Source organism: Callithrix jacchus, chromosome 6, assembly GCF_049354715.1.
Source record: "Callithrix jacchus isolate 240 chromosome 6, calJac240_pri, whole genome shotgun sequence".
NCBI classification, from domain to species: domain Eukaryota; kingdom Metazoa; phylum Chordata; class Mammalia; order Primates; family Cebidae; genus Callithrix; species Callithrix jacchus.
Genome location: NC_133507.1, coordinates 162,408,139 through 162,434,034, shown reverse-complemented (window position 1 = coordinate 162,434,034; position 25,896 = coordinate 162,408,139). Strand labels below are relative to the sequence as shown.

General features: G+C 53.8%; 2 protein-coding genes across 19 annotated transcripts in view; one reads left to right on the top strand and one right to left on the bottom strand.

Moving 5' to 3' along the window:
• The window catches only part of PPP1R7 (protein phosphatase 1 regulatory subunit 7), a 29,521-nt gene extending 26,209 nt beyond the window's left edge, over positions 1-3,312 (bottom strand). For both annotated transcript variants that reach the window (XM_035306378.3, XM_035306379.3), the window contains exon 1: positions 3,232-3,312. In XM_035306378.3, the coding sequence (XP_035162269.1) occupies positions 3,232-3,283 (52 nt within the window). In that variant the 5' untranslated portion in view covers positions 3,284-3,312. The remainder of the gene's footprint in view (positions 1-3,231) is intronic.
• Positions 3,313-3,446: 134 nt separating this feature from the next.
• Positions 3,447-25,896, top strand: part of PASK (PAS domain containing serine/threonine kinase) — a 48,347-nt gene continuing 25,897 nt past the window's right edge. For 7 of the 17 annotated variants that reach the window (XR_013519195.1, XR_013519196.1, XR_004744973.3 and 4 more), the window contains exons 1-9: positions 3,447-4,372; positions 10,592-10,831; positions 13,084-13,316; positions 14,057-14,227; positions 15,113-15,253; positions 15,810-15,941; positions 18,404-18,664; positions 19,539-19,707; positions 22,659-22,815. Coding sequence is in view for 13 of the 17 variants with exons in the window: in XM_035306328.3 (XP_035162219.3) it covers positions 10,636-10,831; positions 13,084-13,316; positions 14,057-14,227; positions 15,113-15,253; positions 15,810-15,941; positions 18,404-18,664; positions 19,539-19,707; positions 22,659-22,815 (1,460 nt within the window). In the remaining 4 variants the exon portion in view is untranslated. Of the gene's footprint in view, positions 5,493-7,072; positions 7,187-10,591; positions 10,832-11,677; positions 11,788-12,328; positions 12,441-13,083; positions 13,317-14,056; positions 14,228-15,112; positions 15,254-15,809; positions 15,942-18,403; positions 18,665-19,538; positions 19,708-22,658; positions 22,816-25,896 lie in introns of those variants that run through there. The other 10 variants (XR_013519194.1, XM_078328957.1, XM_035306324.3 and 7 more) reach the window with 8 other exon arrangements.

Here is a 25,896-nt window from a genome sequence, read left to right as displayed (position 1 = left end):
ACTCAAATCAGACTGTGGGCAGGAAAAATCACTAAAGAGGAGGAGAATATAGCCAACAGTGCTGACTGCCCACAGAAAGCTCACTGGTGTGAAATTCACTGGACAGTATGTTACCAACTCAAGGCTTTCAAAGGTTGATAAATATTTTTTGAATTAAAGAATAAGGCAGGCCGGGCGTGGTGGCTCACACCTGTGATCCCAGCACTCTGGGAGGCCGAGGTGGGCGGATCACAAGGTCAAGAGATCAAGACCATCCTGGCCATGATGAAACCCCGTCTTGACTAAAAATACAAAACTTAGCTGGGTGTGGTGGCATGCGCCTGTAGTCCCAGATATTCGGGAGGCTGAAGCGGAAGAATCGCTTGAACCCAGGAGGCAGAGGTTGCAGTGAGCAGAGATTGCACCACTGCACTCCAGCCCGGTGACAGAGCAAAACTCTGTCTCAAAAAAAAAAAAAAAAAAAGAATAAGGCAATTCAGTGTGACAGGTAAAAATTCTTTGGTAAGGTTGTCAAATCATTTTTCTTTGTTTTTTTTTTTAGATGGAGTCTGGCACTGTTGCCCAGGCTGGGGTGCAATGGCACGATCTCCACTGCAAGCTCCACTTCCTGGGTTCAAGTGATTCTTCTGCCTGAGCCTCCCGAGTAGCTGGGACTACAGGTGCGCACCACCATGCCCCCCTGATTGTTGTATTTTTAGTAGAGATGGGGTTTCACCATGTTGACCAGGATGGTCTCAATCTCTTGACCTAGTGATCCACCCACCTCAGCCTCTCAAAGTACTGGGATTATAGGCGCCAGCCACTGCGCCCGGTCCATTTTTCCTTTTTGTAACGTTATTCACGACCTCTTCTGGAAGTCTGTCTGGAAAACACGAGGCACTAACGCATTACTTGGAATTATCAACCACACTGAAAATACTCTCTCCTGACTATGGTTTATCTACAAAGAGATGTGCTCTTTGAGGGAGAGAGTTCAATTTCATCTTTGTATTTCCTGCTTAGCCTAGTAGCAAAGTAAAACCCAAGAAAGAATTGCTGAATAAAACAAATCCTTATAAAACCGACCTCCAAAACCTCCAGATCCATCTCTTCTTCCCTACCCTGGCAATGACAGTGGCTCAGTTACCTATTAGCTGCGGCCTGGGCTCCTGGCCTGCCTCCTAACTCGTCTCTCTGTTAACCCATTCTCCATTGCCAGAGAGGCTGATCTAATTCTAGAATCCAAATCTGATCTTTGAGTCCCAAAGTATTTCTAGAATGCTCTTTCTGAGTTTGCATCTTGCTGCTGGAGATGCAGCTTTGGCAAATCATTTCCATTTCAGAGCCTCAATCTCCTAGTCTGTGGGAGGGAGTTAGTGTAGAACCCACACCTCAGCGAGTTGCTGTCAGGGTTAAATCAGAAAAGGCACAAGAGCGGTCAGCATGTGCATGACATGCAGCAGATGTTTAACTAGGCACAGGGAACTTGGTGGTCCAGGCTTAGGGAGAGAAAGTTCTACTAAGCGACAGGCTGGTGCAGAGACCCCAGGAAGGGGAGGAGGGGTGAGGTTAGGAGAGGCTTAACTAATGAAGGTTAGCCAAAATGAAGGGTCTGGAACATGGGCCAGTGACTCAGAATATAAGAAGATTACTCTGGTGTACTGGGGATGAGGGGCTGGTGAGTAGGGGCAATCCGTCTAGCCTAGAGATGACAAAGGTTTGAGTTAAGGTACAGGCAATGGGAATGGAGGCGGCATCGAAGACTTGGAGATAGTTTTAAAAGTAGAGGTGTCAGAGCTCCTTGACTAATAGGACACGGGTGGGAGTGGGGCAGAGAGAAAAGCCCGGCCTTTATATTTGTCATTTACTAAGACATGGAAACACTTGAAGAGGGAGTGGGAGGACACAAAGAGGCACTTCTTACTTAAAAAGCCTCAAGGGTATAAAAGTCCAAGACCCTTACCACCACCGCCCCCATCCCTATCACATATGACTTGGTCAAACTCTCTTCCACACCCTTTGACTGCAGTTTTCTTCGCCTGGAGTGATTCTTGCTCTTTTCCCTCACCCTATTCCCAACCTCGTCGCCTTCCAGTTATTCTTCAGGCCCCAGCTCAGGGCTGGCCTTGCCACTCCCAAACACGTCAGCCCTTCCTTCTGCACCCACCCTCCTCCCCCAGCTCCACATTCCTCTTCCCTACCACTTTCACAGGAGGCGGTGGCTGTTCTTCGGCGAGCTCTGTAACCCTCACCAAACCGTGGGACCCAAGAGCATTCAAGCACTTGACGACTGCTTCCCAGTTGGCGGTGACTGGGCGTGTGCATGCATGTGCACACGTACCGTACATACATGTATACGACTGTACTGGGTGTGTGCATGCATGTGCACACGTGCCGTACATACATGTATATGACTGTGCTGGGTGTGTGCATGTATGTGCACACGTACCGTACATACATGTATACGACTGTACTGGGTGTGTGCATGCACGTGCACAAGCACCGTACATACATGTATGACTGTCCCTACAAGCATGTATACACACACGTGTATATAACATGCATGTGCACACGCACCGTACATACATGTATACGACTGTACTGGGTGTGTGCATGCATGTGCACACGCACCGTACATACATGTATATGACTGCCCCTACAGGCATGTATACACACACACACGTGTATATAATTTTTTCCAACAAAGTGAATGAGGAGGAAGAAAGTGGAATTTAGTCTTTTGGGAACTATGACAGCTTTGAAAACAAGCATCACCTTCCGAAACTCAATCTTCTGGTTCCTCGTTACCCCTTCGCAACAGTCCATTCGATTTCAAGAGGAGACCCTTCTCCACCCTCGCCACGTGAACCAAGGAGCAAACTACGGTGGGTCCCAGCGCCCGGAGCCTCAGTTTCCTCGTCAGCTGACCGAGGACGCTCCCCCGCCGGTCAATCTCAGAGGCTCGGGGCGAGGCTCCAACTGGACTGAATGGAGCCGCCGCGTCCCATTCAGCCCCACCCCCGGCCTGGCCTCGCGCCGCCGCTCTCCCCCCAGCCGCTGCCGCCCTCGAGCCAGGGCTCCCTGAAGTCGAGCCTCCCCCGCTCCCCCCGGGTCCGGCTGTCAGCTGTCAGGGGGCCGCGAGGCGGAGACCGGAGGTGGGGCGTGGAGTTTCTTTCAGGCACGGAGCAGTTCCGGCCCGCAGCTCCCCCCGCCCGCCGGGCCTTTGGGCCGCCGCCCGCAGGGGCCGCTCACCCTCCATCATCTCCTGCGACTGTTGCTGCCCCGCGCCGCGTTCCGCCGCCATGTTGGCTGCTCTTCCCCTTTCCGGAATCTGTCGCCTCAGGTCCCTCAACCAATCAGGGCTCCCGCCTCAGAGTCGGTCCAACCAATGGGATTCCGGCGCGGCGGCTCCAGCAGCGGCGCGCCTGCGCGGGCCCAGCTCCTCATGGGAGTTGTAGTTCTTTCATGAGGCCGCGCGCCGTGCCTCCCCCGGGGCAGGTAATTTAAGGCAGCGGAGCCGGAGCAATCTGGAGGCGAGAAACTGGGAAGGAGAGCAGGGGGAGTCGAAGCGGGACACACAGAGCCGAGGCTGCCAGCGGATGGAGAGGACGTCGAGGGAGAGTGCAGAGACGCCCTGGGCTCGAGGATTGACTTATGTCCCTGTCCCGACCTCGGAGACGTGGAGGGGCCGCGGGCCAGGCGGATCTCTCCGTGGCTGCAATTTGCGGGCCGGTCCCCCTGGCCTCTGCGAGCCTCGCTGGCTGCGTCTGTACAATGGGCCGAACGGCAAAAGCAACAACATTCTCCCGGCGTCCCCGCGCGGATTTTACCCGTGCGAAAGGCCGCCTTTTTCTGACGCTCAGAGCAGCCGGGTAGGTGCGGGGCACTTGCGCTGGTGGGGCCGCCAGCCGGCTGGCCGGTTCTGGGGCTCCAGCTGGGCTCCCCTTGTAAGCCGTTCCCATCCCAGCGCGGACGAGAAGCTGCAGTCTTCGTCTATCCCGCGGAGCCTCCGGGCCCGTAAGCAAGCCGCCCCGCGTCCGCTGACTTCAGAAAGAGGCCGCCAAGGGGCCAGCTCTGCGCTACTCACCCTTTTTGATCCCGAGACCGGAGGAAACCGTATCTGCCCGGCGGGGGGGGGGGGGCGGGGGCGGGGGCGCCCATTCCTTTTGGGTCCTCCGAAGCGCCGTAGGAGGTGTCTGCTGCGTCCCTAGCAACCGTTAGCGCGGGCTTCTGGGCTGCAGTTCTCTTAGTCCCGCCCACAAGCACAAGTGGTTGGTCCTTGAAGCTTGTCAATCGGCGCGAGTCGCTGTGCGATTGGCCGGTGGGATAGAAGCGCGGATGGGCTCCCTTCCGCGGTGTGAAGCCTGCTCGGGGTGACCCTCGCCTGACCCAGGTGAGATCCTGCGCCGGGGAGAGCCAGCTGCGCTCCGCAGTCTCCCGAGGGCCGCTATGGGGCCTGCGCTGCTCTCAGGCGAGCCAGACTCCGGGTCTCCGGCCCCTGCGCCCCTCGCTCACCGCCGAACCTGCGTCCTTTCCGTGCTCAGGTCGCGGCGGGGTTGCGGCCGTTGGCCTCGGGCCCCGCGCCCCCTGCGTCTTCGGGGCTCCTGTGTAGCCTGCCCCGCGGGAGCCGCCGTCCCGCGCCTCGGTCGCATCCTCTGGGACTATGCGCTCTCTTTGCCGCCGCCTACCGTGCGGCGCGGGCTCCAGGAGAACCAGCCCGGATCCTGCTGCGTTCCCGCTCTGGGCGTGCGGGATCCTGCGGGCTAAGGCGGCGCCGCGGGGTGGGGGGCGCTATCCGCGCTCCTGGTGCCCGCACCCACCAGGACTTGAGCCTTAATCTCCTCTCCACGATCCCAGCGCACCGCGGGGGCCTGCGCTGCGGTCTTGAGGCCTTTCTCGTCCTTACCTTCCACATCTCAGGACACCTGGCCAATTCGACGTCGATTTTTCTCTTAGGAGTTGCCTCTCTCCGTCTTTCTGCTGCTGCCTTAATTTAAGACTTTATAATTTCTTGCCTGGTTTACTGTAACCTTTCCCCTGGTTTCCAGCCTTGCCCCGACGTGGGCCCTGGAGCAGTTTTTGTAAATGGGTATCTGGCTATGTTCCTCCTAAACACTGAATCCTTAAAAGTCAGTTTTGGGGATAAAATTAAGACCTTTTGGGCAGACCTCGGAGGGTCTGGGCTCATGCTCGGCCTCTGCGGGCCCACGTCCACCTTCTCTTCGGCGTACTGAGCTCGGCTCTGGGAGTGTTTGCCTCACCGGGCTGCTGGAAGGCTTCTGCACTCTGCCAGGTGCCTCCTCCAGGACTGACATCCTTGCTGAGTTCTGCTCCACTGTCCACCTTGTTGGACTCATCCTGAGACTGCTTCTGCTTTTTGTTGTACAGCTCTGCTGGGAGCAGTGGGAGCCGTTTGCTTCCTAGCTTATGTTGTGGTGGGAGAGAGACAGTTGCTCCTAAAAGTTCCCCGAGATGCTCCCTGCAAAGTTGTCCTTGCTTCTGCTTGGTCTGAGGTGGGGTCACTTGTGTCTTCTGGAATCAAAACTAGCAATGGGGATGCGGTTACTCAGTGGCACCATTAGGTGCTGTCTTCCCGTGTGTGCTGCTCACAGTGGATACAAAGGACGGTTCTAAAAATATGAGCCCGGCGGCCGGGCGCGGTGGCTCAAGCCTGTAATCCCAGCACTTTGGGAGGCCGAGGCGGGTGGATCACGAGGTCAAGAGATCGAGACCATCCTAGTCAAAATGGTGAAACCCCGTCTCTACTAAAGATACAAAAAATCAGCTGGGCAGAGTGGCGCGTGCCTGTAATCCCAGCTAGTCAGGAGGCTGAGGCAAGAGAATTGCCTGAACCCAGGAGGCGGAGGTTGAGACGGAGCGAAACTCCGTCTCAAAACAAAACAAAACAAAAAATATGAGCCTGGACTTGCAGGCATTTCTGGTTTGTATTTGAGTCCAAATTTAGTGATCTAAGATCATATGAAGCCGGCTCTGTTCCCTCCTGAGGCCAGGCTGTGGCGGTGGAGTGCACAGGAGGCTCGAGGGGCCAATGCTGCTCGGTGACACGCTAGCCCACGTGGACCTCACATCCAGGAGGCACAGAGGGAAAAAGGATGCATCTTTCCTGCCGTCTTCCCCACTCCTGCAGGAAAAAAATTCCGTACCCTTACCCTTCCTTTCCATCTCAGTTACTTTTACAAAGAAACTTTTGTAAGATTTACAATAATTCTGAGCAGTTATACTACTTTATTATTTTATCTTTTGAGACAGGGTTTTGCTCTGTTGCCCAGGCTGGAGTGCAGTGGTGCGGTGTCCTCTCACTGCAGCCTCTGCCTCTTGGGCTCAAGCCATTCTCCTACCTCAGCCTCCCAAGAAGCTGGGACTACCAGTATGTGCCACTACACCTCACTTATTTTTAATTTAATTTATTTATTTATTTTTGTAGAGATGGGGTCTCCCTGTGTTGCACAGGCTGGTCTTGAACTCCTGGGCTCGAGCAATCTACATGACTTCCCAAATTACTGGGTATATTACTTTTTTTTTTTTTTTGAGTTGGAGTTTCACTCTTGTTACCCAGACTGGAGTGCAGTGGCGCAATCTCGGCTCACCGCAACCTCCGCCTCCCGGGTTCAGGCAATTCTCCTGCCTCAGCCTCCCGAGTATCTGTGATTACAGGCACGCGCCACCATGCCTAGCCAATTTTTTGTATTTTTAGTAGAGACGGGGTTTCACCATGTTGACCAGGATGGTTTCGATCTCTTGACTTCGTGATCCACCTGCCTCGGCCTCCCAAAGTGCTGGGATTACAGGCGTAAGCCACTGCGCCCGGCCCGGGTATATTACTTTTTAAAATAAAGATTTCTAACGTTGACATTGCAGTCTGACGATGAGTTGTATTTTTAGGAATTAAAGTTTTCTAATGTAATGTATTCTGAAGAGTTATATTATTTTTTAAGAAACAAATTAAGGATTTACAGCAGGTAAATGCATTCTGAAGCTCTAAATAAGTGTCCTGAGCTTTGTCTATAGGTTGGTTCTTACAGTAGAAAAACTGCCTCACACTGTAATCATGTCATTGTTATTTATATTGTAGCAATAATGAGTGCATTCTGATGCTTAGAGGAGACGTCAGCCTGTGACCGAAGGTCCCATTCAGTGTCGTTGCTTGAAGGAACGCTGCACACTTGAACCCCAGACCCCAAACCCCGTATGTCATTTCTTTCTAGCCTCCCATACATCTGCGGGTTTGCAGAGCCTTTGCCTTCGAGGGCCCTAGGCTGGGTTTGTGTGTAGAATGTCTGAGTTTTTGAGTTGTGTCAGTTGATTCATACGAAAGAATAATGGCAATATTAGTCCTGAATTGTACCAGCAGAGTGGATGCATTTGAACCCATCACCCAAATGAGGAAATCAGGGGCCTGTGTCCTTGCGCCTCTTCCCCACTTTAGCATCTGCCTGAAGTTAGGTTTACCAGACTCTTATTTCAGAAGCCGTTTAATCACATAGGTGTGTTTCCCTGAACTACTTATTTAGATTGTTTTCTAACAGAGGAATCCTCCTGCTGATTGTCTTCTGTAACTTGGTTTTTTCCACTTGTTACGTGGCTAAGATTCACCCTTGTGTGTAGTTCATTTGTTTTCACTGCTGTAATTCCTAGTATGAATATACCAGAATTTAAAATCTGTTTTCTTGCTGATGAGTGTTTGGGTTGTCTCATTGCCTTTTCTCCTCCTTCTCTCCCTCCCTCCCTTTCTTCTCTCCATTTGTTCTGCTTGTCTTTGCCGTCGAGAACCTGACTGTCCTGAACATTGTCGTGTCTTATCTGTGTGTGAGTGTTTCTCTGGAATGTAAATCTAAGTGGAAAGTGCTGTATCCATGTAGACAAATGCTGGCTTGAATTGTTTTCTGAAGAGATTCTATTAATGTATTAGGAGCTCCTGTTGCTCCAAATCCATTCTGACATTCGGTATTATCAGATTCTTAATTTCTGCTGACTTCGTAGGTATATCATCATGATTAGGATTTTGTCTCCTGTGGAATGCTTGTTCCTGTTTCTTGTCATTTTTCTGTTGAACCATGTGTCTTTTAAAAATGTTTAAACTTTAAATAGTTGATTTTTTTTTTGAGACTGAGTCTCGCTCTGTTGCCCAGGTTGGAGTGCAGTGGTGTGATCTTGGTTCCCTACAACCTCCACCTCCTGGGTTCAAGCGATTCTCCTGCCTCCTGAGTAGCTGGGACTACAGACACGCACCACCATGTCTGACTAATTTTTGTGTTTTTAGTAGGGACGGAGTTTCACCATGTTGTCCAGGATGGTCTCGATCTCCTGACCTCAAGATCTACCCGCCTTGGACTCCCAAAGGGCTGGGATTACAGGCGTGAGCCACCACACCGTTGATCTTTTAAAGCTGTTCTGGAAATCTCTTGGTTATGTATGTGGCAAATATCATCTCCTAAATTGTGGCTCATTCTTTCATTTTCTTTGGGGTATTCTTTGTGAACCTTTGCTCTCAATTTTGATGCTACGTTTATTAATCTTTTTTATAACTAGAGTTTTCTGTGCCTTGTTTAAGAAAACTTTCCCTGCCCTAAAGTCTTGCAGATAGTCTCTTTTTTCCTAAAATATTAGTGATCTTATTTTATTTGGTTTGACAGGGTGTTGCTTTCTTGCCTGCGTTGGCCTTGATCTCCTGGGCTCAAGCAGTTCTGCCTTCGTTTCTAGAGTAGCTGGGATTGCAGGTGCAGGCCACGAGGTCTGCCTGGATAAAAGTGTAGTGTAGTGTTTTGTCTTCCACAGATCAGGTCTTTTATGCCCTGGGCAACATAGTGAGACCTCATGTCCTAGTTAAAAAAAAAAAAAAAATGGGGCCGGGCATGGTGGCTCAAGCCTGTAATCCCAGCACTTTGGGAGGCCGAGGCGGGTGGATCACGAGGTCAAGAGATCGAGACCATCCTGGTCAACATGGTGAAACCCTGTCTCTACTAAAAATACAAAAAATTGGCTGGGCATGGTGGCGCGTGCCTGTAATCCCAGCTACTCAGGAGGCTGAGGCAGGAGAATTGCCTGAACCCGGGAGGCGGAGGTTGCGGTGAGCCGAGATTGTGCCATTGCACTCCAGCCTGGGTAACAAGAGTGAAACTCAGTCTCAAAAAAAAAAAAAAGAAAAAAAAGGCCATGTGAAGACACACACACAGAGGGAGAAGCTCTGTGATGGTGAAGGTAGAGACTGGAGTGACACGGCCACAAGCCAAGAAGACCAAAGATGGCCACTTAGCCACCAGATGCTGGGATAAGCCAAAGTGGGGGCGCGCCTTGGAGTTCCATAACTGGAAGAGGTGGTGTTGGGAGGGCCAGCCCCCTTTCCTTTCCACCCAGGCCTGCCCTGTCTTGGAAGAGCCTCGTGTGGGCATCCTGCAGGCTTGTCCAAGCTCGCTGTTCCTGGAAGGCTTCTCCTCAGCCAGGTCACCAGTCTAGGGGTGCGAGGATCTGGGTGGGAAGAGGCTGGGGTGGGCCTTAGAAGTGGGCATGAGGGGCCCTTTGGTCGGGAACTCTGGGGTTCTGGATAACCAGAATGTGGCCTAGAAGAGGGAATATGGGATCCAGGGAGCTTGCCTTGGCCCCAGGGTCTTCTCATTTCGTGGGGGAAACTCCAGTCATGGTTCTGGTATTGGCCAGAGCCTCCTCTTGGTGTTTATCTAACATCTGGATGACCAGGTGGGGGCCCTGCTTCCTTCCAGGACAGGAAGTCTTCTTGCTTAAGGGCTCTTTTTGTTGAGTTTCGCTGTGAGGACAGGGTATTGGTAAATGTGTACCTACGTTTCAAGCGCTTGCCAATGTGCAGAATGGAACTCTTCAGTATCTCCACTGCAGAGTGGTCACGTGAATGTATACATGTGACAAGATTGCATAGAACACATGCTCACGCGCACACACACACACGTGCAGGTAAATGCCGTGAAATCTGGACGAGGATGATGGGTGGTATCAAATTGGTTTCCTGGCTGTGGCACTCTCCTGGGAGATGGCACCACGAGAGGACGCTCAGTGAAGACGATGTGAGATTTCCCTGTATTTCCTGTATCAGCATTTGAATCATGTATAAGAGAAAAGCTAAAAATACAAATCTCTGGTGCCAGGCCTGTCTCTAGGAGATGTGACCTCTTGGCCATGGCCCCCGTGACCTCAGTTGTTGGCAGCGCCCAGGTGATTCTGTGTGCAGCTGGTGGGATGGTCGGGACTCACTGTTTAGAGGAAAGCTGCAGCCACGGGAGCTGTGCAGCCCCCACATGCCGATGGTTCATCTTGACCTGGGAGTATTTCCAGCTGGTGTGTACCTGTAGCCCCTGCTTCCCTCGTGGCTCCTTCCCACTGCTCTTTGTCTTCCCCTCTCTCTCCTCTGTCTTTCCCACATCTTCCTATGTATTTTTGTCGGAAAGAGCTTTTCGCACCGCTTTGGGTGGACCGTTCTCCGGTCGCAGGTTCTGACCTGGGATGGTAGGTAGCTGTGTATGTCTTTTGGGACCGAGCTTAACTCAGCTCTATGAATTAGTTGGTTAAACTGTCTTTATGTTCTTGCATTGCTGATGCTCATCAGGCTCACATTGTTTTCTAGTTGTTGCTAGAGGTGGAAGCTTGGCGATTTGCCTCCTTCTTCTCATGGAGGACGGAGGCATAACGGCTTTTGAAGAGGACCGGAGATGCCTCTCCCAGAGCCTCCCCTTGCCAGTGCCAGCAGAGGGCCCTTCTTCTCAGAGCACTGCTGAGTGCAGCAGGTCGCCCTCCTCAGCCCACAGACACCTGAGCAGAAGGAGTGGGCTTTCCAGACTCTGCCAGAGCAGGACGACGCTCTCCGGTAATGACCTTCGACCTCTCAGGCCTTGGTGTGGAAATACAGATACAGAATTTCCGTGTCCTCATGGAAACCTCTCAGCAGTGATTAAAGTCGCTTGCTCTGTTTCTGCAGAGAGAAAGTTCCCCGTTTAGGTGCTTGGCTCACGCTGGCAGGTGACTCTGGCGGGACCCTTCCTGCTGCTTTTATTCTGCTGTGATTCCCAGGCAACTGGTGCTCCTTGTCAGGCAGCAGGTGGAACTCACCTTCACATTTCAGGGTCAGGTCACAGCAAAGTGTCATTTCTTAGTTCCGAGTGTGTGAGAACGCCTTTCTAGGCTAGGCTGTTTGACTAGGAAATGCGGCTTTGCTTATGCATTTACTGAGCTAAGTGCAGTTTAGCTCAGTAACAGTTAATGACTCACTGCTGCACATGTAGGCTTTCCGCTTGGACACAGACAGGTAAGACAGGGTCCCTCCCCCCACACGACAAGCACATGGCTGCTGACTTCACGAGGTAGGTGGAGGTGGGCTGAGAGGTGAGGGGCAGCGATTTCTCCAAGAGTCTTGCCTCCTATGTCCAGGCACCCCAGGGTCTGGGCCGTGCTGAGGAAGAAAGCGTCACCTGTCTTTGAGGGGCTCATTGTCCGATGGAGGCAGCTGGGGAGACAGCAAGCTGTGTGTTCAAAGCTGGGGAAGGCCTGGAAAAGGGGAAGAGCTTTGGGATGACAGAGGTGGGTGCAGAGGTGCAGGAAATGGTGCCAGGGGTCTGGTCTCCAGGCCGAGGAGCACTTTGACACTGGAGGAGGAGGGTGTCAGAGCTGAGCTTGTGCACTGGGGCGTGTGAGGGCGTAGAGAGGAGGGCCCTGTAGGGAGTACCTGGGATCCTGCAGGGAGGCTGGGTTGGGAGGCGCACGGCACCCTCAGGAGTGGGCTTCGCCCGGGCGCTGATCAGGAGCGTTCTCAGTGAGTGTTGACAGGTGAGTTCCTCTTCTGGAGCATCATTCTGGTGGCTGCATGAAGAGCGGGGGTGGGAGCTGGAGGCACAAGCCTTGAGACATGAGGAGGAGCTGCACTTGGTGACTGCTGTCCCAGAAGGTGGGGGGGCGAGAGAGGCTGGATAGCCGTGTGGTTTCCAGCCTCTGAGAATGGTCAGCGTAGGGCCACTCACTGAGAAAGTCAGGGGTCCTGGATGAAGGACACGGAGGGGAGGGGAAACGGAAGGGCCAGGTCTTGCGTGCTTGGTTTTGAGCACGGGAAGAATGCAGCTGGCGTCTCCTGAGATGGGAAGGGGGCAAGTGGCCCGTGGGAGCCCTGGGGAGGGGTACAGGCTGGAGGTGTGAGTGTGGGAGTCATGACACATTTCTAGTTTAGATGAGTTTAAAGCTACACTGAGTGGGTGAGATGGAGCCAGGGTCACTGAGAGGTGAGAGGGTGGGAGGTGGGGGAGCCCAGGTGCCTGGGGAGGGTGGTGTGGGAGGAGGGAGAGGCCTGAGGAGTCACTGCGGGGCCGAGTGTTTTGGGAGCCATTGGCGGTGTTGCTGAGAGCAAGTTGGAGTGGTGGGATGTGAAGCCGTCAGGCCGGTGAGAACACTGCACAAGGAGCTCCTGAGTTGCAGGTCGCTTCTGAAGAGTGAGTGACAGGCAGCTGCCGGAGGGGCCGTGGGGTCTTGGAATGACTTGCAGAGGACAGAAAGTGGGAAGGAAGGGACCTTTGAGTATGGTTCAACTTTTTTGTTTTTTGAGACAAGGTCTTGCTCTGTTGCCCAGGCTGGAGTGCAGTGGTGCAGTCATAACTCACTATAGTCTTAAACTCCTGGGCTCAGGTGATTCTCCTGCCTCAGCCTCCTGAGTAGATGGGACTACAGGTGCACACCACCATGCCCAGCTAATTTAAAAAAAAATTTTATTTTTAATAGAGGTGGGTTCTCCCTGTATTGCCTAGGCTGATCTTGAACTCCTGAACTCAAGCAACCTTCCTGCCTCAGCCTCCCAACGAGCTGGGATCTCAGACATGCCTGGCTTTCAGTGTAATTTAGACACAGAAGTGTTGATCTTGTACTGTTTGTGCTTCCAAGCAGAGCTGGTGGTTGCCTGCAGGATTCTGGGGACCATGTTCAGACATGTAGTGTGGGTGTGCCCTAGCTGTGCGGGTGGACTTCATCCTGGGATCTTTTTGCAGGAGTTGAGGGCAAGGGCTATATGCTTGGCCGGTTTCAGAAGTGGACTCTGGCAGCTGTGTGAAATCTAAAGCGTTGCTTCTCTTCTCTTTGCAGAAGACAGATGGAGCTCCTACTGTCTGTCATCACTGGCTGCCCAAAATATTTGTACAAGTCAACTGCACTGCCCTGCTGCCCCCGAGCACACAGACCCAGCCGGGCCCTGGGGCAGTGTGTCCTGCTGCTCCCTGCTTCGGGGACTGTCCTCAGGGTGGTCCTCACCCCTGCTTCCGGCCCCCGTGTGCAACCCTAACAAGGCCATCTTCACCGTGGATGCCAAGACCACAGAGGTATTTGCTTCTGTTTTAGATCCAGCTATATGGATGTGGATTTGGGGTTTGTGCCTTAAACCTGGAATGTGTGTGTTTTAATGCAATTAGAAAAATACTGGGGGCTGGACGAGGTGGCTCACGCCTGTAAGCCCGGCACTTTGGGAGGCCAAGGCGGGTGGATCATGAGGTCAGGAGATCGAGACCATCTTGGCTAACACCGTGAAACCCTGTCTCCGCTAAAAAATGCAAAAAATCAGCCAGGCGTGGCAGTGTGCACCTGTAATCCCAGCTATTTAGGAGACTGAGACCGGAGAATCGCTTGAACCCAGGAGGCGGAGGTTGTGGTGAGCCGAGATGGCGCCTCTATACTCCAGCCTGGGCGACAGAGCAAGAAAAAAAGAAAGATATTTGAGGAGTTTGGGAGGTGGGAGGTTTGTTTGAACCCAGGAGTTCAAGAGCAGCCTGGGCAACATAGCAAGATCCCATCTCTACAAGGAAATGAGCCAGGGGTGGTGGGGCACACCTTTAGTTCCAGCTACCCAGGAGGCTGAGGCAGGAGGATCGCTTGAGCCCAGGACTTCCAGGCTGCAGTGAGCTACGATTGTGCCACTGCACTCCAGCTTGGGCAACAGAGTGAGACCTTGTCTGTCAGCAAAAGCCTGGCTTCTGCATGGTCCTCCTGAGTGCCTGGCTGTTCTCGGCAGCTGGTGGAGCTGCTGGGGATGTCTGTATCCTTGCTCTTCTTTGTGACTCCTCAGATCCTGGTTGCCAATGACAAAGCTTGCAGGCTCCTGGGGTACAGCAGCCAGGACCTGATTGGCCAGAAGCTCACACAGTTCTTTCTGAGGTCAGATTCCGATGTGGTTGAGGCCCTCAGCGAGGAGCACATGGAGGCTGACGGCCACGCTGCAGTGGTGTTTGGCACGGTGGTGAGTGGGTGCGGGTGCAGCGCTTGGTCTGGCCTCAAGACCAGCAGCCCATGGCAGGAGGAGCTCAGCGTTCCCCACCAGAGCTCTGCTGGGCGGCCGCCTCAGCTTCTTCAGCTGCAAATGTCATCCCAGGGGCCGTTTCCCTGCTTCAGCTGCGGTGGGAGGGGGGGCTTAAAAACAAATCATCATGGGAATGGGCCCTGTGGCTGTGGCTGGCTCCTGGGGGGTGTTGTGGGGTGGCCCCTGCTGTGTTTGAGGGCTGTAGCTTCACTAGCCTTTTGCAGTCCTTCCAGGCCCTACGTCGGATTCTCAAGAGTGGACGGTTTTTTGTCTATTGATTTTTACATCACCATGTATACATTCTGGTCGTGTTTGCTGGAGCAGGCAGGGGTGGGCCTGAAAGCATTTCCCTAGACACTGTTGACTTTCTCACCTGTGCCGTGTGTCCTACCGGACGTTGACAGGTGAGCTGAGTTGGATGTGGAGGACCAAGCCCAAGTCATGGGAAAAACTTAGGACCAATTGTATCAGAAAATTGCTGGTTCAAGAAATTGACTACTAAGAAGAAAAAATTAACATATTCACCATGTGTTGGTGTCTCTTTCTTTATGAAATAACAGATACTGCTTTTTTTACCCTGCAGTATTACTGTGAGCCTGAGAATGAAATCCACTCTGTTGATAAAACTTTCACTTGGAGATTTTAATGTTTAGTATCAGAAATCTTGTTTGTGTTTGGTAAATTTCTGAAATGAAAGACAGGTAAGCAGAAATTGAAAACATTGCAGTGCCCGGAGTTTGAAGGGGCCTCCTGGAAGTAGGTTCCCCATCCAGACTGGCCTTCTGGGTCCATGGCACGCAGGTGCGACCCTCCCTGTTTCCACAGGTGGACATCGTCAGCCGCAGCGGGGAGAAGATTCCGGTGTCTGTGTGGATGAAGAAGATGCGGCAGGAGCACCGCCTGTGCTGCGTGGTGGTCCTGGAGCCTGTGGAGAGGGTCTCAACCTGGGTGGCTTTCCAGAGCGACGTGAGTGTGCAGCTTTGCCTCGTGTCTCGTGGACACTGGAGCCAGCGTCTTTTTCTTCCTCGGCGAGCGCTGTCTCCATCTCATTCCTTTGGGAAGAAAGAGAATGAGCCTGCAGGGTCTGCCCGGTGCTGTCCTTACTGATTGTGTGCACTTGGGCAGGGAACGAATCTCTCATGCTTCAGTTCCTTACCTGTAAACCGGGGCATAGTCATAACTCCTCATGAGATTGTTTCAACATTTAAATGAGACACTGTATGTAAAATCCCTGGAATACTGGCTGGCATTAGGGACAGCCCTCATATGTGAACTGGGATATTATTAATGAGCCTGTGGTGTGGGCCAGGCTCCTGAAGAACAAGAAAGCCCACAATTTAGATATATCTCTGGTAGGAGAACGATGACGTTCTTATCAAATCCACGTGTCTGTGTCTCTTGCGCTTCCGATGGAGAAGTCACGTTAGCCATCTTGCTTTTGGCTTGACAGTTTTGAAGCTTAGTGAAAGTTACAGCCAACGTGCAAGAAGCTTTTACGGTAAGCACTGGGCTTTTCTTCCAGGGGACCGTCACGTCGTGCGACAGTCTCTTTGCCCATCTTCACGGGTTCGTGTCTGGGGAGGACGTGGCTGGGCGGTGCATCACAGACCTGATCCCTTCTCTGCAGCTCCCTCCCGGCCAGCACATCCCGAAGGTAGGGCTCCTGACCTTGCGCTGTGGGATGGGGTCCACTTGGCTCCGAAGCCATAACTGGAGACGAAAACAGAGGGTTCCCGAAGGCAGGAGTGGCTTTGGGGGTGGGACGTGCTCAGTCTTCAGCTCTCTGCGCTGAGGCCTTGACCAAGGGCTGGAGCCTATGTGGTCCCCCACTGACCACTTGTCCCCTGAGTCTTCTCCCTGGAGCCTGCTGGGGGCATGCGCTGGCGTCTCTCTTTAGGGAGGACTGGCTGGTTGTAGGGTTTCCCCTCAAAGCAGGACGGCCTCGTCAGTCGGTTGGGGGCTGGGGGAGTGGCTTTGGAAGGCATTGGAGGTTGGGGAATGATCTGAGGCTCTAGTAGTCAACCAGATCCTCCAGGTTCCCCGTTTCCCACCTAGTGTGTGGCTTTCACACAGGACCCCATTGCTTGCATTAATCTGATTTCACACCCAACAGCCTGCAGGTTTTGGCTGAAACCAGCTCTGGTGCTGCAAGAAATAGGAGATCTTCAGGACATCCACAGAAATGCCCCACTTTTCTGGCTTGTCTTAAACTAAGAACTTCACCCTCTGAGCCTGTCATTTGCTATTTTAAGCTTCCCAGCTCGGTTGGAAGCCCTGCTGTCCCCACGTCTGTTCTGTGTCCTTTGCTCTAAAGCAGTAGCCACTTGGGCCTTGGAGTTGGCAGGAGCATCAGCCAGTGCCACTGCTGTGGGCAGCTGCTGGGTGGCAGCTGCTGAGTCTGAGCGGAAGCTAACCTCTGACCCGTCCGAGGCAATGTGTTCAAGGGAACGTGCACTGGAAAACACACATGAGTGTGTTCTCAGCAGCAGCTCTGTTCCTAGTGCCCCCAGACTGGAGCCACCGAACACTCTGCAGCAGCAAATCGAGACGGACTCTGAGTCCTGGAAAGGGGACCTTGCCTCCCACTTGTTCCTTGGCTGGCTCACTGGGACCTGGGGCCACCTAGGTTCGGGAGAACTGGGTCAGGGCCTGGGCTTGCCACAGGGAGCCTTGGATCTTGAGTTCTGACCTTGACAGGGGCAGTGCTATCTATGTTCAGGATAGGGTAGATGAACTGCCATGCCACGGCCCCTCCAGTTCTCCCACTTTACAGGGTGAGCCCTTAAACAAGGGCAGACACACAGTCTGGGGTCTAGTTTGTCACCTTGTAACCATAAAGGGAAGAAACTCAAACATTTTTGGTGGCCAGGCGCGGTGGCTCATGCCTGTAATCTGGCACTTTGGGAGGCCGAGGTGGGTGAATCATGAGGTCAAGAGATCAAGACCATTGTGGCCAGCATGGCGAAATGCCATCTCTACTAAAAATATAAAAATTAGCTGGGCATAGTGGCACGCACCTGTAGACCCAGCTACTTGGGAGGCTGAGGCAGGAGAATCGCTTAAACCCGGTGGGGGAGGTTGCAGTGAGCTGAGATCCCACCACTACATTCCAATCTGGCGACAGAGAAAGGCTCCGTCTCAAAAAAAAAATTTTTTTTTTGGTTTGGGCTGGGTGCGGTGGCTCATGCCTGTAATCCCAGCACTTTGGGGAGCTGAGGTAGATGGTTCAGGAAGTCAGAGTTTGAGACCAGCCTGGCCAACAAGATGAAACCCCCTCGCTACTGAAAATACAAAAATTAGCTGGGCATGGTGGTGGGCACCTGTGATCCCAGCTATTTAGGAGGCTGAGGCAGGAGAATCACTTGAACCCGGAGGTGGTGGTTGCAGTGAGCAAAGATGGTGCCACTGCACTCCAACCTGGGCGACAGAGCAAGATTCCTTCACAAACAAACAAACAAATCTTTGGTTTGGAATGCCGTGTTCATCAGGATTTAGTTGGGAACCTAGTACATTCCAGGTACTTAAAGCAGAGGTAATGCAGTAAAAGGGTCTGGTTGTATGGGTGATGGGGAGCTGAGAAGGCTGCTAAGAGCTGAGTGACAGTGGGAACCACTGCCCCGCTCAGTGGGAGGGACGAGGATGGAGGGAGGGGCTGGGCATCCACAGAGGTGGATGCTTGGACATTGCCCAAACCTGAGCTGGGCGGGAGAGCATCCATAGATGTGCAGCTGGTGGGGTGCAGCCTGTGGAGCCAGTACCCTGGGGCCAGAGCAAGGGTGGCATAATTGCCAGTGGCATGGCTGAGCCCCGAGCTTGAGCCCTACAGTCTTACCTCCCTCTCTGCTGGTGCCTGGCCCCCTCATTAGGGGTGTCTTGATTGACCTGGGGCCACTGTGCCTGGGGTGGCTCTGGACAGTGAGTCCTCCCCACCCACAGAATGGCTCCTTCCTGTGCATGGTGGGGTCAGGAGGAGAAGGCAGAGCAGTGTGGGTGTGTGATGTCCTGGGGACTTTCCCTGATGACATGTGGAGTAGAAGTAGGGTCTGAAGCAGCACAGACTCTGTGCTCTGGCCACGTGAAAAACGGCTTGAGCTGAACAATGAGCCTTTCTTTCAGAATCTCAAGATTCAGAGATCTGTTGGAAGAGCCAGGGATGGCACCACCTTCCCTCTGAGCTTAAAACTGAAATCTGAACCCAGCAGCGAGGAGGTGACCACCAGCGAGGTGGCCCCCTTGAGGGACTACTGGGCATCTGTCTGGGTGTTCTGCACCATCAGCGGCCTCATCACCCTCCTGCCGGACGGGACCATCCACGGCATCAACCACAGCTTTGCACTGATGCTGTTTGGTTACGGAAAGAGCGAGCTGCTGGGCAAGGTGGGTTACCCCGGGCATCCGGCTCCCCATTCCCTCGGAGGCAGCTGCTGTGCTCTGCAGCAGCAAGGTGGGTTACCCCGGGCACCCGGCTCCCCGTTCCCTCGGAGGCAGCTGCTGTGCTCTGCAGCGGCAAGGTGGGTTACCCCGGGCACCCGGCTCCCCGTTCCCTCAGAGGCAGCTGCTGTGCTCTGCAGCGGCAAGGTGGGTTATCCCGGGCACCCGGCTCCCTGTTCCCTCGGAGGCAGCTGCTGTGCTCTGCAGCGCTGGCATGCGTGTTACAGCCCTTGCGCCCAGTCAGCTCTCTACCTCGCTGCTTTACTCAGGAGGGACTTGAGGCGCAGGGAGGAAGGTTCCTGCTCATAGCCAGCAAGCTCCTTCCTCTTCCCCCGACCCCAGCAACCACCGTCAGAGGGAGGGAGAGGAGTGCTGTGCCTCAAAGCCCTGAGAGATCTGGTCTAACTGATGGACCAGAGCTTATGACACAACTGCAGGGGTTCATTTCTCACTAGTGGAAATACTAAAGAGTAGCTAAGCTCAATTGTAGTAGTCAATTACAAAGCAGTTAGCATTATTCCTGGTTCCCACAGGAGCTGAGGGCATTGCACCCTTGCAGGGGTTTTTGGAGGCATGGATGCGTGTGCCCTCTGTGGGGTTAGAGCGGGTTCTGGCATTATGGCTATGGGCAGTGTTCCAGCGCAGGGGCACACACAGGCTCAGAGAAAGCACCTGTCAGAGCAGCTTGAGGCCTCTTCTGACCCTGAGGGATGAACCCTCAGGGACTGGCTCTCCTATGTTCATTTCTCCCCCAGGGGGACGGTCCAGTGAGTCAGTGTGGATCCTCCAGGTTCTGAAATGTCCCTGCTTTGTTTTCTAGAATATCACTTTCCTGATTCCTGGTTTCTACAGCTACATGGACCTTGCAAATGACAGCTCATTACAGCTACCAGATCTGGCCAGCTGCCTGGATGTCAGCGACAAGAGCGGGTGTGGGGAGACAACCTCGGATCCGTGGCAGGGCCAGGACCCGGCCGAGGGTTCCCAGGGTGAGACATGTCCTCCTCCTCCTGAAGGTGCCTGTGGCTGCTCAGCCCCAGACGGCCCCGTGTCTCTGAGACAGGACTGGGGCGAGTAGGAGCTGGGCCCCTCCAGAGTCTCAGGGGTGGGGTGGGGCCAGAGTGGGGGTGGCTTTGCTGGTTTGATGTTCCTCTCTGTCTCGGGCTGTGGCACATGTGTTATTCTTACAAATGTGTGAGAATAGAGAAGAACAGAAACCCCCAAGTTTATCTGTCCCATAGTTTATCTGAGACACAGCTGGCCCGCGGTCTTGTCTCTTCTGAGTAAACGGGTGGAGCTTCATGCAGTTTGAGTGAATCCGTGTAGCGTAACAGATTACAGCTGACCCTTGAACAATGCAGGGTCCGTTCATGCACGGGCTTTTTTCAACCTCAGAACTACAGTATCGGTGGGAGGTGAAGCTGGCGTGTGTGGAGGGCTGACTTTTCATGCACCTGGGTTCTGCGGGGTGGGCTGTGGGACTTGAGGGTGCTCGGATTGTGGTGTTCTGGGGGTCCTGGAACCCATCCCCTGGGTGTGCAAGGGTTCACTGTAATTCCTAAATTGAATATTCCTACCAGTATTTCCTGGTTTAATTATGTTTATCCCCCATACTTTTAACATTTTAAATTATTTCAACAAATACTCCCAAGTCCCTTTCATATGCACAGTCTTAGGTGTGTGGCTGTGAAGACAGGGTGAGCACACCCCTCCTGGCCTGAGGGACCCACTCCAGCTGGGAGCACTGGGGGGCTGTGGAACCTGCTGCTGCCCTGGCAGGGCCTGTGCCTGAGCTCCCGGTGACGAGCAGGCCGCTGGCTGCATCCACAGTGCTCACTCCTCTGTTGGCAAGCGTGGCGGGCGGGGGGTGCTCCCTGGCCCTGGCTCTGCCTCAGCAGGGACCAGACTGCCTCCGGGTGCTCTGCCCACCTGGAACGTGGGCTCACTGGGTGTGGTTCTTGAGTTCTGGGCCAGGCTGGGGCCAAGGGTTTGGGGGATGGTGTGGCTGGGGCGTCGGGTGGGGGTCTCTGTTCTATGGAAGGACACAGAGGTCATGAGAGAAGAAGACAGAGTGCCAAGTGCTAGCAGAAAGTCGAGACTCCGCGTCGTGGTGGGGCAGGCGGGTCAGCAGGTGCTGTCTTGTGAGGTTGTTCTGTTTGTGGTCACTCGGGTATTGAGTGCAAAAGTGGATTTAATGTGGTCACTGAGGACAGCTGTGCCTGGGGTGTTGGCCGGCCTGGCGACATAGACCTTCCTCCTCATGGTGCGGTCACTGAGGACAGCTGTGCCTGGGGTGTTGGCCGGCCTGGTGACATAGACCTTCCTCCTCATGGTGCGGTCACTGAGGACAGCTGTGCCTGGGGTGTTGGCTGGCCTGGCGACATAGACCTTCCTCCTCATGGTGCGGTCACTGAGGAGAGCTGCGTCTGGGGTGTTGGCCGGCCTGGCGACATAGACCTTCCTCCTCATGGTGCGGTCACTGAGGACAGCTGTGCCTGGGGTGTTGGCCGGCCTGGTGACATAGACCTTCCTCCTCATACACCGTTTAGTTTCCTGGGCCTCGCGTGAGTTCTTTGGCACACGCTCTGGCCTCCTTCCCCCACGGGGTCTCACCTGGGGCATTAGAGGCTGGACTGTAAAATGTGTTTTAAAGATGTGTTGTTAAGCTGTTGGTTCTCCTTAAAATCCTGGCTTTCCTTAGCCTGTGGCTCCTCTCATCGTATCTGGGTTTTTCTGTCTCAGAGTCCGAGTTCTTGGCTGTGTGTTTAATGCATGCTCTTCGTCGGATTTGGTGCTGGGGAGACGGGATCACATTTCTGTTCCTGTTGCGTGGTTTCCTCACGACGAATTCTTAGAAGTGGAGCGAACACCGTTGCTAGTTACTGTCAACAATGCCTCTTGGAGAAGCTGTGCCAAACCCACCCAGCTGTCCTGGTTACATAGCAGGCTTCCCTCAGCTTGGGGCTAGGGTTCTTCACAGCGTCCTTCCTTTTTTTTCTCCTTGAGACGGATTTCACTCTTGTTGCGCAGGCTGGAGTGCAATGGCATGGTCTTGGCTCACTGCAACCTCTAGCTCTGGGGTTCAAGCGATTCTCCTGCCTCAGCCTCCCAAGTAGCTCGGATTATAGGCATGCACCACCACACCTGGCTAATTTTGTGTTTTTAGTAGAGACGGTGTTTCTCCATGTTGGTCAGGCTGGTCTCGAACTCCTGACCTCAGGTGATCTGCCTGCCTTGGCCTCCCACAGTGCTGGGATTACAGGCATGAGCCTCTGTACCCGGCCTCTCAGGGTCCTTCCTAATGCACTCCTTCCCTACCACATGCCAGGCTGTGCTGTCGGCAAGCACTCTTGCCTGCATGGGACCCGGCGGGAGCCAGGTGACACGCGGATCCCAGGAAGTGGCCAGAGCTCGGGAGGAAGGCAAAGTAGGGAAGAGCACGTGCAGTCTTAGGCTTGGGGAGCCCAGGAGACCTAAGGAAGCCTTGTAGATGCGCAGGGTACAGCGTTTCTAGGATCAGGAGCAGTGATCCCAAGGCCTCTGATACTTCAGGTATGGCAGGGAGGCAGGGGTGACTGGCCAGAGAGGGCCAGATAGGGCTGGGAGAGTGAGGCCACAGGGTTGGGGGCCATGGCACAGACTTTTGCTTTTACCCAGAGTCAGATGGGTCCGTTGGAGGGTTGTCAGCAGATGAGGACCATGCTCTGACTTGGGCAGTAATAGGACTGCCGTAGCTGGCTGCAGGGGTCCCGGGCCAAGCAGCAGGGAGACCAGGAGGCACAGAGTGGGCGCTGGTTTGGACCGGGGACGCCTGGGGTGGTGTGACGTGGTTGCTGCTGGTCGTGCTGTGAAGGAACCTCAGTGAGTTCCAGGCACGTGAGCAGATCATTTTAGGGAGTGCCTGTGAAGAGCGAACATTCTTCTTTCATGTTGCTGCCAGACCCAAGGATTAATGTTGTGCTTGCTGGTGGCCACGTTCTGCCCCGAGATGAGGCCCGGAAGCTGGTGGGAAGTGGAGACATCTTCACTGGGACTCAGACCGAGCTGGGAACCGGAGGCCGGCTTCCCTCCTGCCTCTCACCTCAGCCTGCTCCAGGGTAAGTCCCATTGAAAACTCACTTGTGTTGAGTGCCTGCTCTGCTCCACACACAGTGACAGCTGGCTTTTCTACGCTGCCTGGCTGAGTCCTCGTCAGCCCGAATGGGAGGGCACCGTGGTGTTACAGTCTCAACATAGGGATAAGGGAACAGGCTGTTGAGAGTTCCAGAAATTTAGGTGGATTTCAGATAACTGATGGAAACATAATTTTATCATTTTCAAAGTCATATGAAGCTCTTCTCTTTGCATATTTTAACATATCCTATTTAGAGTAAAGGAAGTTTATGTTAGAGAATCAGGAACACTTGGAAAAGTAGAAATAAAAACTCACTCTATCCTCGTGGTCCTATTTTGCGTAGCGTGTGGGTGTGTTTTTAACCCGTTTTCTTCTTGAGAATCTTTTTTTATGCACAGCATGCAGTAAAGGTGCCCAGGTGGCCCAGGACCCTTTCTTTGATGCCTGCAGACCCCGGGTCCCTTCCTGCGCCATGCCCCCCCACACCCTACTACCCCGGGTCAGGGTGGAGGTGACACTGCCTGCCCTTGAGCCTGACCCACACGTTTCCTTCTGTAGGTGTTCTGCTCATTGCTGTGTCTAGGATACTTATCCACATTGCTGTGTTTTCCAGTCTTGAAGAAATTATTTTAAAAATATGTAATAGGCCGGGCGTGGTGGCTCACGTCTGTTATTCCAGCACTTTGGGAGGCCGAGGCGGGTGGATCACGAGGTCAACAGATCGAGACCGTCCTGGTCAACATGGTGAAACCCCGTCTCTACTAAAAATACAAAAAAATTACCCGGGCATGGTGGCACGTGCCTGTAATCCCAGCTACTCAGGAGGCTGAGGCAGGAGAATGGCCTGAACCCAGGAGGCGGAGGTTGCGGTGAGCCGAGATCACGCCATGGCACTCCAGCCTGGGTAACAAGAGTGAAACTCCGTCCAAAAAAAAAAAAAAACATGTAATACACGAAGGTGTGTTTACTTAATTACAGAAGAATAATGGTAAGAGGGATAGTTCCCTTGGCCATCTTCCAGTCCCCCTCCTCCAATCCCACTCTTCCCCCCAGGGCACCGTGGTCAGCAGTTAGAGCCTTGTAGGCCTTCTTTTCTGTACATTTAACTATAGTTGTATGTTATACATTTATATGTGTGCATGTGCATATGCGTGCTCACATGTAACTGGCATGGCTGGGCTTATACTGTGCACACTGCCCTAAGCGTGCGTGTGTGTGTGTGCACATGCACATCCTGCAGGTCTTCCTCTGCAGGCCTCCTCAGAACCGAAGCCTCTTGGACGGCGCCCTCGCTCCTGCAGCATTGCCTGTTGGCCAGTGTGCCAGTGTTTTCTCTTGTTCGCTTAGCCTCCCTGATGCCCTTTGTGACTGAGGGTCCACACTCAGTGTCGTGAGAAGGCAGCTTTTGGCTCCACTTGGTGTGTGCAACTCTCAGATGAGGAAGGGATGCCTCTCATAGGGGTGCCACCAAGCTGCACTGGGCCCAAGGCCTGGTCCGCAGAGTCTCACAGCACTAGCGGCCGGGCTCCCTTGCCAGCGTTCCCCTTGTCTGGGACGTCTTGGTGGACACAGGCCATGTGACCTGTCACTCTCCTCAGGACCTTGGACACAGCTCATCTTCCGGGACTTGGTTGTACCAAGGCAGTTGCCCAAGATCACTGGATTGGACGTTTTTGCCTCCCATAGTTCTGAGGGTCTGATTAGCATCCACTCCACATAGTGCAGTTGTGAGTGTAGAGATTCACCTGTTCGGTCATTCACTTACGCGTCACTTGTTCAACAAATAAGCATTGCCAAAGACTCGAGGTGTGTCCCTAAGAATTGTGGTCTGGTCTGGACAGTAGCTAACACAGTAAGAGAGAACGGTGTAGGGAAGCGTGAAGGCAGGAGGTGTGGGGTGCCTTTGTGTTCAGGGACTGAGTTGATTGCTTCCTCATAAGGCGTCTCCTTTAGTTCTCCTGGGAATCCTGGGGGTGCAGTCTGATTTTTAGCAGATGGATGATGAAGCTGAGAGAATTGTTAGACTGGGGACCAGGTACTAGAAGAGACCCCAAGTGATGGGCTCAGACAGCAGGTGGGGTCTCAGATCCCCATGGAGGCCCAGCCCTGGCACATCCCCACCAGAGGACCTACAGTCCCTGGGGCTGCCGTGGGTTGAGGTCCCAGCACCCCAAGGCCTGTGTGCACTTGGCAGGTGAGTGGCCCCATCACCTGGAAGCCACACCCTTCACTCCCTCACTGCATGCTGGCCAGAACTGCGTGGCATGGTGATGCCTGGCTGCCAGGGCAGCCGGAGGTTGTCCCCGTGTTTCCCGGGCTGCTGTCATGCTGAAAGTCAGAGATCCACAGTTTCACAGTCTCTTAGCCAAAATTGTGAAATCCAAAAAGCCCCCAGCACTGACATTTTTTTTCTTAGAATTGACGCTAAAAGCATTTGTTGGGCAAATTGGCCCTGAGCATGTGTGGAGCTGTTCATGGTTTTCCCTCGACCTCTGCAGTTTGAGTGTTCGGAGGCCTCGCTGCAGACACAGGGCAGTGGATGCCCACAAGGCCCTCTCCCCAGCCTGCCTGCTGGTTTCTACCTAGCAAGTGACCGTATGACTTTTCTGAAATCCCCAAACATATCTGGCCCAAGGGTTTTGATGGAAGGGCTGTGGACCCAGGTGACTGTGGAGAGGAGAACGGGTACGTGGCTGCAGCAGTCTGCTACTCAGGGCCCCAAGAGCACGGGAGAAGACGCAGGGCTGCCTGGGGGCCTCACCGGTGTGTCTGGACTGTGCCCCAGAAGTTGCCCAGACGCTTTGGCAAGGGGCTTCGTGAGACCCTCCTGGTGTGGATTCGCCTCCTGTCTCACCTGGGCCTGCAGGAGGCTGTGCGGTTTCCCAGCATTTGCGTGGAGCTCGTCTCGAGTATGGGATGGATAGAGAGGGAGAGGGAGGTGCAGGGGAGAGAGGGATGGAGGGAGAGGTGCAGGCAGACGTGCATCCTCAGCCCACCCTCAGTTCCCCCAGAAAATTGCTTTTCCTCAGAACTCAGCTCACCATCCTTTTCTCTGTGGAGGCCA